This window comes from Vidua macroura, chromosome 19 (genome assembly GCF_024509145.1).
Source record: "Vidua macroura isolate BioBank_ID:100142 chromosome 19, ASM2450914v1, whole genome shotgun sequence".
Lineage (NCBI taxonomy): Eukaryota > Metazoa > Chordata > Aves > Passeriformes > Viduidae > Vidua > Vidua macroura.
The window spans coordinates 1556465-1571345 of NC_071589.1; the positions used below are offsets into that span (position 1 = coordinate 1556465).

Consider the following 14881-nt stretch of genomic DNA (forward strand, 5'->3'; position numbering starts at 1 on the left):
TGGGGTGTAAATTTGTTATTCCTGGGGAGCAGAATTGTTATTCCCGGGGTGTAAAGCTGTTATTCCTGGGGAACAGAGTTTTTATTCCTGGGGAGCAGAGTTGTTATTCCTCCCCCCAGCCCCACCGAGCTCAGATAAGAACATTTGTTCATTTTGATCAGAATTACAGTGAGGAACCTCCATAGCAGTTCCTGGGCAAACAAGTCAAGCAGGTGATTTCACAAAGTCCTTTAACACAAAAGGATTTATTTATTCATGCAACTAATTGGACACATCCCTCAGAAGATTAAGCAGAATCGTGGGGAGATGGTGAAATGGATGAAGTTAAGCCTCAGTTTTTCCCCTGGAGTCCTATACAGCATTATAGTTTCCAGGCAAGAAAACAGCTTTTTTTTTTTTTTTTTGTTCTGTTAGGAATGGGATTTGTGGGCTAAACTACCCTTGTGTTAAAGGCAGGTGTGCAATCCAAACTGGCTGTGTTCACAGGCACTTGGGATGGTGATTTATCCCACCCCAAGAAAGGACAAGGAACTTGCTAAACCTAAATTAAAAGCAGCCGCCAGAAAGATAAACTGCTCGGAGGTGGCAAAGAAATTACATAAAGGCACCATATTAGAGGCTGAGAATAAATATATATCACCTATAAATGGGGCCAGAAAGAGCTCTCATGGTTAAATAGCAGAGTAATGGAGATTATTAGGAGTAAAATTACATTCCTCAGAAAGTGGAAGTTTTGTCCAAATGAGAAAAACAGAAAAGAGCACAAAAGCCAGTCATAGTAAAGTCAAAAAGTATTACAAGAAGCAATTTTTTTGAAAACCATAAAAGCTAATAAAGAAACCAGGAACCTACTAGAGAGTCTATAAAACTGTAACATATCAAGGTCTGCAGGGAAGGCCAGGCCAGCCCAAAGCAGCCCAAATTTGCAGGAATGTTCCCTGCAGAGCCTGGGGAGGCTCTCACTGTTCCAGCCTGGTGGAATCCCTGGAACCCTGAGGCTGGAGATGTCCCTGGAGATCATCCATCCCACCCTGCTGCTCCCAGCAGGGTCACCCAGAGCAGGTTTTTAACTGTGTCCACTTGGGTTTTTTGGATATTTGCAAGGCTGAAGTCTCCACAGCCTGCCTGGGCAGTGTGTGCCAGTGTTCAACCACACTCACAGTAAAAAAAAAAAAAAAAAAAATTATAAAATAGTATAAGATAGTGAAATGGAATGAAATGAATGTTTACGGGAAGTTTGTACCTCAATTTTAACCCTTTGCTACTTGCTCTTTCACTCAGCACCACTATGAAGACTTTGACTCCCTCTTCTACCAGGAGGGATTTAAACACACCAATAAACCAAATTTATCCAAACCCCAGCTGTCTCTGAGCCAAACCCCAGCTTCTGGAGGTTAAATAACCCCAGCCTCTCCTCATATAAGAGATGCTTCAACCTCTTAATTGTTGCAAAGCCTCTGGAACTGAAGCAGCAGATGAAGAGCTGCTCAGAAGGGTCGATGAGGTAAGAAATAAGAAGAGGTCTCTGGGAGCAGATGGGCTCACCCCAAAAGGACCCCACAAGAGGAAGGTGTACAGCACAGCTCAGGAGGCAGCAGCCAGCCTGGCAGGGGCTCCAGCAGGACACGAGTCACTCCCCAACAGCATCAGTTAGGAAAGAGCAGTGATCTCAAAGCTCCAGCCCATTTTAAAGAGCCCAAATATGTGAGGATATCACAGTCTGGGGGGAGGGTGGAGCTGCTGCTGTTGTCCCCGGGAGCTGCCCCAGGCTGGCTTTGAGCAGTGCTGGTCACTGGAGGGGTCAGTCCCTGCTGAGCAGGGTGGACACGGCCCAGGACCAGGCTGGGGGCACGAGGAGCTGTCCCAGCTGTCCCTAGGGATGTCCCAGCCTGTGGAATCCTGCTCAGCAGGAGCAGGAGAAGGCAGGAATGCTGGTAGGGAGGGTGTTCACCTTCCCCAGTCACCACGGGCTGTGACAGAGCCCCTGCCTGCCCGGGGAAATGTGTGGGGAATTCCTCACTTGGCTTCCTTGCCTGGGCAGCTTTGGCTTTGCCTTTTGCATTGTCTGGCTCTCAAGCTGTGGGGTTCCTCCCTTTGAACCCCCCACCCTGCCCCATCCCACCCTGGGCAGGGAGGGAGCAGCAGGTGGGGCTCGGTTTCCACCTGGGGTTAAGCACAGCAGCTCATCCCCATGAACTCCTTCTTGGGGGCTGGAGAGGGGATTTCCCCAGGCACCCCCCACACCAGCAGCAGGCCCTGCGTGGAGCAGGAATTGTCTCTGTGGGGTCCCTGTATCCCCAGGCGTGGATTTTCATCAATACCAGCTCTGTCTTCCCCAAGCCAGTATTGCTGCAGGTAAAAGGAGAGGTCTCACAGGCCACCAAACAGCTAAAGCACAGCTAACAGGGGTAAGGAGGCTACTGATGGAGTTTTAACTCCTCACCATATCAAAAAGAGCAAATGATTGGTGAGCTGACAAAATAACTCATAAGACAAAGCCATTTCCAGTCTTGAAAATAAAGCCTGGCAGTGAAGAGCTGCAGGAGGATGCCATCACTCTAAGAGACTGGCGATGACACTGCAGCAGGAACTCAGTGGTGATAGATGCAGAGTAATGCACTCAGGAAAACAACCCCAGCTACAGATACACACACTGATGGGCTCAAAATTAACTATTATCACTCAGGGAAGAGAGCTCAGAGCCCTCACAGTTATTTCCTGCAAATAACAGTTCAGTGCCTAGCAGTGCAAGAGCAAAGGAACAGAGAATAAAGCTGCAAACGGGATTTTGCCACTCCATAAATCCATGGTGGGCCTTCATCTTGTAAACAGCACCCAGCTCCCACTCCTCTTAAATCCTAAAGGATTTAACTCCCACAAAAGGAGACACTCCATCAGTAGGGACTCGGCCATTTGGAGAGAGCAGAGCCTGGGGTGGAGGGAGGGAGGGAAGGGTGAGCAGAGCAGGCTGCAAGGAAAGTGGAAGTGCATTTTCATGTGACACAGAACTAAACTGCCAATTTACTGCTTCAGGGTGTTTGGGGAGTCGAGAGAATCACAGAGTGGAGCTGAGCTGCAAGTCAGAGAGAAACACAGAATTGTTAATGCTGGAAAAAAAGCTTTAAAAAAAAAAGCTTTAAAAGCAGCAAATCCATCACCCCAGCAGCACCACCATGCTCAGCATGAACCCACGTCCCCAGGTGCCACACCCACATGGGATTTGAACACTTCCAGGGATGGTGATCCCATTACTGCCCTGTTCCAACATCCCTGCTCCCTTCCCTGAGGCTCTGCATGTGCTGCCTCAGGCAGGGGCTGGGCTGGGCTGGCAGTGCCTGGGGCTGGTGCCACAGAGGGACGCCCCTGGGGCTCCCACATGGGAGCACAGAAACCTCTGCTGGCTTTTCAGGTGCCTCTTGTGAGGTTTCGTGATGAGCTAGGTATGGACAGATCCCAGCTGGGACTGGAGAAGAGGATGAACGTTGTGGGAAGGAAAAGCTGAGGTGCTTCAGGCTGGGACAAAGTGGTGGCTGCTGGCACTGTTGCCACGATTTGAACCTGCTGGAGGGATGGTCAGCACTCAGAGAGGGACTGAAGGGTGTGAGGCAAGAGAATTGCTGTTTGGGGAAGCCACGGACACTTTGCTGCCTCCAGCTCTGCTGCCCCAAATCTGATTGACGTGGCTGGGAACAGTATTTTTATTTAGAACGGCAGAAATTCAGTCTCCTCACCTGAAATGATTTAGGGTTGTGCTCACATTGCGTGGATGAGAAGGAGTTTGGGGTGTGGGGGGAGATGAGACGAGATGCCTGGGCAAAGGGATTGTTCTGGGGTTGTTTTCTCACAAACAAGGGCTGTGTGAGGAGCAGCAGACAAAATGCAATTACACCAGAGTGCTGCTGCACCACTGCTGGCCTGATGCACTCAGGATTTCAGAATTTCAGGATTTCGGGAGATCAGATCCTCCCCAGGGTCCCAACAACCAATTCACTCTACAAACACAAGTCAAACAATCAGGTAGGAGTGCACTGAAACCTGCAACCAAAGTGGTGCCAACTCCACAGAGATTTAATAAAACTGGGAAAGAGCTCAACAAAATATCAAAAGAAAAATCGTGCATTAAGTATCAGTTTAATCGTAGTCTGCATATCTGACCTTAAGTGTTTTCATCTCTAATTGGTAGTTTCTTCCCACATCTGCTTTTGTGGTGTTAGATGGCTCAAAAATAATTGCTTTTGCTTGTCTTGACATGACACAAGTGATCATTATTTGTGGGTATCACTGCCTGCTAACAGCCAACTTAGGGAATATTTCCAGTCCAGTGATAATTGAGTGCATTTATATCCTGTCCTTTTGTGATAGAAGGGATGAAAAAGAGGAAGAGATGCAGCCAAACATGGGCTGGTACTAAGAATTCATAATTCAAATAAATATATCTGCCCAGGCCAGACAGGGATGCTGCAGAAGGGATTCACAGGTGGGAAAGAAACCTTGCAAATTAATTCTCAGCAGACAGGTAACAAAACCTGAAAGAACACATCTAATGAGAACACATGGTCAGAGTAATTGAGAGATGTGCCAGTTATCAGTACTGAGAGATGTGGGAGTTATCAATAACGAGCCAGCGTGGGCAATGAGAAACAGCCCCCCTGCACACTGACCATCCCCTGCACACTGACCATTCCCTGCACACTGACCATTCCCTGCACACTGACCATTCCCTGCACACTGACCACCCACACTGACCATCCCCACTGACCACCCACACTGACCATCCCCTGCACACTGACCATCCCCTGCACACTGACCATTCCCTGCACACTGACCACTCCCTGCACACTGACCATCCCCACTGACCACCCACACTGACCACCCACACTGACCATCCCCTGCACACTGACCACCCACACTGACCATCCCCTGCACACTGACCATCCCCTGCACACTGATCATCCCCTGCACACTGACCATTCCCTGCACACTGACCACTCCCTGCACACTGACCATCCCCTGCACACTGACCATCCCCTGCACACTGACCATTCCCACTGACCATCCTCTGTGCGCTGACCATCCCCTGCACACTGACCATTACCACTGACCATCCTCTGTGCACTGACCATTCCCTGCACACTGACCATCCACACTGACCATTCCCACTGACCATCCCCTGCACACTGACCACCCACACTGACCACCCACACTGCCCATCCCCTGCACACTGACCATTCCCACTGACCATCCTCTGTGCACTGACCATCCCCTGCACACTGACCATCCCCTGCACACTGACCACCCACACTGACCACCCACACTGACCATCCCCTGCACACTGACCACCCACACTGACCATTCCCTGCACACTGACCATCCACACTGACCATTCCCTGCACACTGACCATTCCCTGCCACTGACCACCCACACTGACCATCCCCACTGACCACCCACACTGACCATCCCCTGCACACTGACCATCCCCTGCACACTGACCATCCCCTGCACACTGACCATTCCCTGCACACTGACCACTCCCTGCACACTGACCATCCCCACTGACCACCCACACTGACCACCCACACTGACCATCCCCTGCACACTGACCACCCACACTGACCATTCCCTGCACAATGACCATCCCCTGCACACTGACCATTCCCTGCACACTGACCATCCACACTGACCATCCTCACTGACCATCCCCTGCACACTGACCATCCCCTGCACACTGATCATCCCCTGCACACTGACCATTCCCTGCACACTGACCACTCCCTGCACACTGACCATCCCCTGCACACTGACCATCCCCTGCACACTGACCATTCCCACTGACCATCCTCTGTGCACTGACCATCCCCTGCACACTGACCATTCCCACTGACCATCCTCTGTGCACTGACCATTCCCTGCACACTGACCATCCACACTGACCATTCCCACTGACCATCCCCTGCACACTGACCACCCACACTGACCACCCACACTGCCCATCCCCTGCACACTGACCATTCCCACTGACCATCCTCTGTGCACTGACCATCCCCTGCACACTGACCATCCCCTGCACACTGACCACCCACACTGACCACCCACACTGACCATCCCCTGCACACTGACCATCCACACTGACCATTCCCTGCACACTGACCATCCACACTGACCATTCCCTGCACACTGACCATTCCCTGCACACTGACCATCCTCACTGACCATCCCCTGCACACTGACCATCCCCTGCACACTGACCATTCCCTGCACACTGACCATCCACACTGACCATTCCCTGCACACTGACCACCCACACTGACCACCCACACTGCCCATCCCCTGCACACTGACCATTCCCACTGACCATCCTCTGTGCACTGACCATCCCCTGCACACTGACCACCCACACTGCCCATCCCCACTGCCCACCCCCTGCACTCTGCCCACCCCACATCCCTGTGCCGTGTCCCCTGGCAGGGCAGGTGCTGCAGGCCGTGGGCAGGGCAGGGCAGGGCTGCAGGGGCAGGGCCCTGGCAGCCCCAGAGGCTTTCCTTCGGGAGTTCCTGCGAGCCCCGCGCTCGCACAGGCACAAGGCGTGTCTCAGTGAGCGCTGCCGTGGCCACCATCGGGAACACACCGCACGGACACGGAGCAGCCACGCTGCCCTCCCCGTGCTGGCAGCACCCGGGGACCCTGCCCTGCCTGAAAGTGCCCCTCTCCTTCAGCCCTCCTCACAAATCACTCCTGCAACAGAGACAGGTGACGTCTGTACAAGGTCTCGTTCTCTGGGAGACCTCTTGGAAAACATTCCCGGTTTTTGCATCCCCGTGCCGGCCAGGCTGCACAGCCAGAGCCAGCCCAGCACTGCCCGTGCTCACTGCGTGGTGCTGGGGGGCCCCAAGGGACAGGGAAGGGCACTGCTGTGCCCAGGGCATGGCATGGGCAGGAGATGCCACCAGCCTGGCCTGGGATGTGATGTCAGAATTACAGAACCATGGAAAGGTTTGGGTTGGAAGGGACCTGGAAGCTCATCCAATTCCAACTCCTTGTCAGGGGCAGGGACACCTCCCACTGTCCCAGGCTGCTCCCAGCCCTGTCCAGCCTGGCCTTGGGCACTGCCAGGGATGCAGAAGCAGCCACAGCTGCTCTGGGCACCCTGTGCCAGGGCCTGCCCACCCTCACAGGGAACAATTCCTGCCCAATATCCCTCTAAACCAACTCCCTGTCATTGGGAAGTCATTCCCTGTGTCCTGTCCCTCCATACCTTGTCCAAGTCCCTCTCCAGCTCTCTCAGAGCCCCTTCAGGCCACAGTCAGTTCACTCCAGAGCACTCCTCAGGCTGAGCAATGCCAGCTGTGCCAGCCTTTCCTGCCAGCAGAGCTGCTCCATCCTCTGCTCATCCTGGAGCCCCCCCTGGACCCGTGCTCCAGGTGGCCCTGCTGGAGCAGAGGGGTTGGGCCAGATGATCTCCAGAGGTCCTCCCAAGCCCAGCCATGCTGGGATTCTGTGATTTATGATACAGTGATGAATCTCACACGGTTTTGCTCCAGGAGCTCACTGTTATTTGATTTAATGCATGAACCTGACTCAGTGAAGCAGCAACCTAGGAAAATGGAAAGATGCTCAAGAATTAAATTAACTTGATCACAAAGAGAGGGAAGTGACATTTTGGCTAATGGGTAAAGACTACAATTAAATTGGGAATATCTAATGTCTGGACTCTTCCCTGCACCAGTGCATTCAAACATGCATTTGAACAAACACTAACAAATTTCTCTGTGTCTTTGCTGTTGAGCTGATCAACCCCATTTGGTGACCGTGGTGGCCACTGGATCAGCAAAAGGCTTCTGAGAGGGACACAGAGCAGACACAGCTCGTGCTGACTCAAGTGCAAAGCTCCTTCCTCTGTGCACAGAGAAAACCAGAAAGCCCCTGCAGAGAAACCTGATCCATGGATAGCTGGGCACGGGAGGGCAGAGATCACAGAGTCACTGGGGCTGGAGACACCTCTGGCATCCCCAGTCCCAGCCCTCTGCTCAGAGCAGGGCCAGGCAGTGCAGTGGCCCAGGAACATGCCCAGGTGCCTTCTGCACGTGTCCAAGGGTGAAAACACCACAAACTCTACAGGCAACCCCATCCACTGTTTGGCCATTTACATTTAAATGGAATTTCCTGAATTTCAGGTTGTCCCCATCACCAGACACCAGTGGGAGAGTCTGGTCTTTACTCCCCACCATCCAGGGTGATGGAATCGTCTCTTCTCCAGGCTGAACAATCCCAGCACTGCACAGAGCATCTCCAGCTGTGGGGCCCAGCTGTTCCTGCCCCCCAGAGCCACGAGGAGCTGGCAGTGAGCTCTGCCTGCACTCCCCAATGGAATGCTCCCCAAAGCCCTCCAGACCTCTGAACTGGTGCTAAGGAGACCCAGACCCTGCTGTCAAAAGGGTTTTTGTGGAGCACAGAGATGAAGCTCAGCTCTTCAGTGCCAATGACAGGAGCAGAGCAGCTGCTGGGCTTGAGCTGGGCTGTTCCTGCAGCCCTCAGGTAACAAAGTCGCCTTTAAAGAGCTGCACTTTTGCCTCAGGGGCTCCTCTTCTGCAGCTGGACCATTTGTATTTGTAGAGAATAATTTTAGCTGTGGCCTTCACTCATCTGTCACCAGCCTGTGCCAGAGCTCAGCAAAGCTGAAGCCACCAGACAGGAACAATTGGTGCTGAAGGGGCAGGGAGCTGCTGGCCAGGCTCTGCCAGGGTCAGGGGGATTATCTTCCCATGGAAATGAAGGACTGGGTGGCTTTCTGCTGTTCTCTCTCATAAAACGAGTCACTTATGAGAATCTCCATTTTCAGAGTGAGCTGAGAAACTTTCCCAGGGTGCTTTTGTCTTTATTTTGCCTCTTGTGGTGTCAGAAGGCAGCAGGACTGAGAGGAAGTGGCCCTGGGACAGCCCTTCCCTGCCAGGCAGTGATCCTGCTCCTGTCATCCAACAAAAACCTCCCAGCTGCCTCCCAAACCTAATTCCCTGACTCCTTAGTGCTCCAGGTGTGTGGCTCTCACTATACCTGGTCCCAACCAAGGACCAGTGACGAGTCACACGTGTAAAAACCACCCAGATAATCCCCTCAAGTGTTTGTGCTGGAGCACATGTGTGTGTGAGAAGCTCTGCTCCAGGTGAGCTGAGCTGTTGGTCAGGGGATGGCAACATACAGAAGCAAAGCCAACAGTTGCTTTTTGTCTGCTCAGAAACAAACGGGAAGCCTGGGTGTAACTGTGCTGTGGGTGGGATACAGCCGTCAAATAATGAGCTTAATTATCTGGGTAAAATTACCCTGAGATCTGCTCTGGCCTCTCTTTTATTATTAATGCAATGATCCACAAATCCTGTGGCACTTTAGTAAATTGAGTCATCTGTGTCATTCCAGATCTTGGACAAACACTCCCGGAGCTGTTTGCGAGGCATGTGTCACCAAAACCTCGCAGGAAAGATCTTGCCAGAAAAACCAAATTGCAAACATTGCTCTGAGCCAGCCCTGACTGATGGCAGACCCTGTGTGACCCCTCCTCTCTGACTCCCACTGGGATGAGTTTGGGCACTGGTTTTGCCAGAGGTCAGATTTTTCAGCCCTGAGAAGGTTCTTTGTCCAACCTTCTGCACCCCAGTTTGTCCTGAGGGTGCTTTCATGCCGTGGCAGTCTGCTGACCCTAAAGGAGCTCTGCTAGACCAGGAGTCCTGTCAATGCAGGGACACACCTTTATCCCCTGAGGCTGCTCTCCCTGTTCCTCACGTTCCCCAGGAGCTGGGAACACGGAGTGAGGGGCAGGGACAGGCTCTGGGGCTGCGCAGCCTGGCCATTCTGGGGGACAGAGAAGTCCCTCTGCCTTGCTGGAACTGGAGCTGCCCCACAGCCCTGCTGGACGTGCCCAGAGAGCCAAGTGCCACCAAGGCACCTCCAGCTCCTCGTGGGGCCCTCAGTGCTGGTTGCCCAGCAGCAAATTGAAAATTTGCTCCAATTTTTTTCCAATTGGAAACAGAAGCAGAAGGAGCTCTGAGAGCTGTGTTGAGCCACTCTTGCCTACATCCCAAGCTAAGCACAGCACAGAACGGAATATTTACATGTGTGAAGTGTTATCAGCTCTGTGAGGCAATCCCAGATGTCTGAGTGACCCTGACCAGCAGTGGCACCTGCAATCCTGTCCCCAGGGCCACTGGGGCTCTGCTGAGCCTGCCCCATGCAGCAGAGCACCCTGACCTAACCCAGCTGGATCCAGCTCCTCTCTAAGCTCAGGGGGATCCTGCTGTGGGTCACACCTGGAGAACCAGCCAGCCCAGCTGTGGCAGGCACATCCTTCTCTCTCTCAGGATTTTTCATAGAGGTGCACAGAGGAAAGAAAGAGAAAATTTCTATTTCTGCTCCTTGTTTTTCCCATGTGGAATGTGTCTGGAGAATTGTTTACCTGGGGTGATTGCTTGGTTGGGTTCTGGTGAGGATTGTTTGGGGCTGGTGGCCAATCCAACCCAATCCAATCCAATCCAATCCAACCCAATCCAATCCAATCCAATCCAATCCAATCCAATCCAATCCAACCCACCTGTGGCTGGACTCCCAGAGAGGGGCACGAGTTGTGAGTTAGATATGGGAGTTAGAAAAGTAGGTTTGTAGTTTTAGTATCTCCTTTAAATAGTATATTAATGTATGATAGCATAGTTATAATAAAGAAATCATTCAGCCTTCTGAGCTGGAGTCAGACATCAGCATTTCTTCCCACCGGGTTCACCTACATCTATAATACCCAACCATCAACACTGTTCTGCTATAGAAATTTGATTTCTGGAGCTCTCCTCATTTAATCACAGAATCATAAAACCATGGAATGGTTTGGGCTGGAAGGGACCTTAAATATCAATCCCATTCCACCCCTGCCATGGCAGGGACACCTCCCACTGTCCCAGGCTGCTCCAAGCCCTGTCCAGCCTGGCCTTGGGCACTGCCAGGGATCCAGGGGCAGCCCCAGCTGCTCTGGGCACCTGTGCCAGGGCCTGCCCTCCCTGCCAGCAAGGATTTCTTCTGATTTAGCCTTCAGTGTCTGCCTTACCTCTTCCTGATTGCTCTGACCACCAGAGAAGATGGGAATGGATGCAATAAAAACCCTTCAGGCCCCCAGTGCTTGTCTGTTAGCTCTGAAGCAGCACATGGAGCCTGGCACTGCTGACAGATCCTTTACAGCAGCACACCAGCATTGGAGAAAATAACTTTTCACTCTGCATTACTGAACGGCTCGAAAAGCTGCGTATTTCCATCTGCACCAGCTCCAAGGCAGATGTCAGGATTGCAGCCCTCTGTATATTAAAAGCTCTAGAGAAGTCCAGCATTGTCTAGCTCAGAGGGAGCTTGCAAAAAAAAAAAAGCAAAAATTAAGATCAAAATATCCGGGATATTTAATTTCAATTCATAACCAGGCCTGCAGGCTCAGATCAGGACTCAGAGCTTTGTCTTAATCTAATTTTATGCAAACAATTCAGTGATAATGAAAGTTTATATAATCCACATCAAGGAAATCAGAGGGGCTCCCAAAACCTGTAATGAGAGCTGACATCACCGAGTGCACATCAGCAGAGCCAAACCCTCACTAAATGAGTGGCTCCAGAGAGCACCTGACAGAGGCAGAGCTCCCTCCACACCCCAGCAGGCTCTGAGGCATTTTGTGGGGCTGTGATGAGAGCTGGCAGCCTTTCCCTGGCTTGGGATGCCCAGGGGAGCCAGCCCCACTGCAGTTTCCTCCCTGAGTGGCCCCTCTGTGCTCTCTGAGGTGCAGGGGGCAGAGGACGAGTGCAGGGGCTCTCAGAGCAGAGCTCTTCATTCAGTCGTGGGGCAAATAAAGGCACAGAGAAGTGTGGAACAGGCTCCTGCACGTGCACACCCCACAAACAGCTCCAGGAGGAGAAACCCAAACTGACAGAGGCTGATCCCAGGGAGAGGTGGCTGCTGGGGACACGCAGGTGGCACCGTGCCCATGTCCCCTCCTGGAGGGGACGCCCAGCTGGGAGAAGGGCAGGACTGGCCCACAGCCCCGTACCTGAAGGATGACCCAGTGGCCCTCCTTTGCAGCCAGATCCAGAGCTTGTTCAGCCACCACCTCCTGGCCTTGCCCGAGGGAGACGTTGTGGAGGTTCCTGTGGTTGAAGGTGTAGCCCAGCTTCTTCCCTGGGAGGGAACAAGGAGTGAGTTCAGGTACCAAACCCTCACACAGGAGCTGTGATATCACTTCTCTGCTCTCGTTCTCTTGGCTCTCACCCACTCCTTCCCAAGTGCTCAAACAGCAGCAGCTTCCCCCAAACTCTTTTAATTACAGTGCAGCATCCACACAAAGGTACCTTAATACGAAGTGCTTCTTGCTTAAAGAACATTATTCCCCTGCAACCTGGTGTAAAAACACGTTTTACAGTGATAAAAAATGAAAATCTTTTCCTGCTGATTGAGCAGGCTTTGAACACCCACACTGGGTGGGGAGAAGCCCCTGCAATGCAGGCTGGTGCAGCAGCTGGGTTTGGAGAGGGCAGCTGGAATGAAATCCCTGGGAGCTTCCTCAAGGCGAGGCCTCCCAGGTGTCTGGGGAGCAGTGAGAAACCCTCCAGGTTTGTCAGCAAAGCCCGTGGGCAGGGGTGGTTTGGGAGCAAAGCCCGTGGGCAGGGGTGGTTTGGGAGCAAAGCCTGTGGGCAGGGGTGGTTTGGGAGCAAAGCCCATGGGCAGGGGTGGTTTGGGAGCAAAGCCCATGGGCAGGGGTGGTTTGGGAGCCACCCAGACAGATCCCAGTGTCCCTCCAGGGCAGGCTCTCTGATATCCCTCTGCAGTGCTGGGAAGTGGAAAGAACAACTGATATTCACTCACCATTCACCCCCTGGCTTGGGGTGGGGCCCTGGCGCTGTGATTTGCCCCATCCCCTCTCCAGGCAGAGGATCCTGGGAGCAGGTGCAGCCCCACACCCCTGCCATTCCCTGCCCTGTTGCCCTGATTTTTAAAAGCGTTTTCTTTTATAGTTCTTCTGAAAGTTTTAAAGTTCTTCTGAAAGTTTTCTATGCCTTCTGATGTTTACATATTTTTACTGGAGTTCTCACCTGTTCATGTAAACAATGATTGTTTTGCATCCTTCTTTGTGGGAGGAGAGAATTGATGCACTGTTGGTTTGACCGGTGTGGTTGGAGAGGTGGCAATTCCATCCTCCAATCCTCTGTCACTTTTGGAATTCTATATATTGTGAGGTCACAAATAAAATAGGGTCTTTTTCTCTCTGGAACTCACCAAGCTTCTGTGTGCTCATTTCGTGTCCCATAGCGACACTGCCCTGCTCTGGAGGGAGGATCCAGCTCATGCTGTCCCTACACTGGTCTCTGATGAACCTTCAGCCTCCCCTGGTCTCTCTGGAGCAGCCCAGTGGCTCAGATCACTTCTGTGCTCATGGCTGCACATCTCCTGGCCAGGTGTTGAGTCTGTCCCCCACAGACAGAGCAGAGCCAGCTCTCCCTGCTGTGTGCACTTCAGAAGAAAAACCCAGTTTGTGCTTCTGGAGGGAACAGCCCCACAAACATCCCCAGGCTGGACTGGGCTCAGCCAGGGAGTCAGGACTCATCCCCACAGCTGATCCCTGGGGATTGCCCGCACTTATCTCTGCATGCAGGTTTGCCTTCCCACAGATGCTGCGCCCTGAATTCCTCATTCCTGCCAAAAGCTGGCAAGTTTTAGAGAGAAACAAGGAAAAGATTTGTCTTGCAAGGCTTAGGAACCATCTCATCTGGAAACAGATGGCCATAAGGAGAACAAACCTCCAAACTCCAGCCCTCTGCTGAGCCTCACCACAGCTTCCCCTGGGATACAGCTCTCCACACATTTCAGAGTTTCCAGTTCTCTTTCCCACCATGTCTGGCTTGCTGCCAGCTTTGAAAGCTGCTGATCTTCTCCTCTGCCTTCAAGATCCTCTGCCTGGAGAGGGGATGGGGCAAATCAGAGAAGCAGGGCAGCCCCCCCAAACCAGGGGATGAATAATAAATGAGTATCAGTTTTTCTTTCCACTGCAGAGGGGGATCAGTGAGCCTGCCCTGGCAATGCCAGCCCTGCTCCCTCCTTGCTGGCTGCAGGAGGGAGGGGATGGGCACTCACAGAGCCCTTCCAGCCCACCAGTGCCTGCTGCAGGGCCCTCCCTGTGACGCCAAGGAAGGGCCCCATGGGTGGGCAGCATCTGCAAGGAGCTGGCTTCCATTCACAGGAATTATCCTGCACTGTAATAAAACCTAATGAAGGACAGAGGAATATTAATAACAGGCAAAACCCAGCCCCAGCGAGGCAGCTGGAAGGCCAGTGCAGCTGCTCTGTGGCAATGATTTTGTTTCATTACTTCTCTTTTTGCTGCTTCTTGCTGTAACTTTTCTGGCTGGCTAACCCCAGGTGCTCAGCTATGCTTAATTCCAATTAAACCACTCATGGTTTGATTTTAGTGCTTCATTTCCCATACAAGGAAATAACAGGGAGAGGCAGGATCACCAAGGTGGCTCCAAAGGGAAGCCAGGGACACCACAGGAGCTTCTTTTGGGGGTGTCCCTTCAATTTCCAGTAATGACACTTGGTTTGGGGGCAGAAAGAGCCTGAAATGCAAAGCTAAGCCCAGGAATTCCCCAGAATGAGCAAAGTTTAACAGCTCTGACAGCTGCTCCTGGCAATGTTGGTAAAGGCTCACTCAAACATTATATTGGGTGCATTGTGGAGAGGAAAAAAGAATGCACGAGTCATTGGTCTGTGCCAGCCTGGATGATGTTTTGTCCTGTCCAGCCCCAAAGGCATCAGACTCCTCTGCTCCAGAGGGACGTTCAGGCTGAAAATGAGAATTTTTCCAGAGTGGAGCCA

At 52.4% G+C, this 14881-nt stretch overlaps 1 protein-coding gene across 5 annotated transcripts in view; it reads right to left on the reverse strand.

Annotated features, from left to right (window-relative positions):
• DNAH9 (dynein axonemal heavy chain 9) overlaps nucleotides 1-14881 on the reverse strand; it is an 85295-nt gene that overhangs the window by 22448 nt on the left and 47966 nt on the right. For all 5 annotated transcript variants that reach the window (XM_053994992.1, XM_053994993.1, XM_053994994.1 and 2 more), the window contains one exon: nucleotides 12063-12190. In XM_053994992.1, the coding sequence (XP_053850967.1) occupies nucleotides 12063-12190 (128 nt within the window). The remainder of the gene's footprint in view (nucleotides 1-12062; nucleotides 12191-14881) is intronic.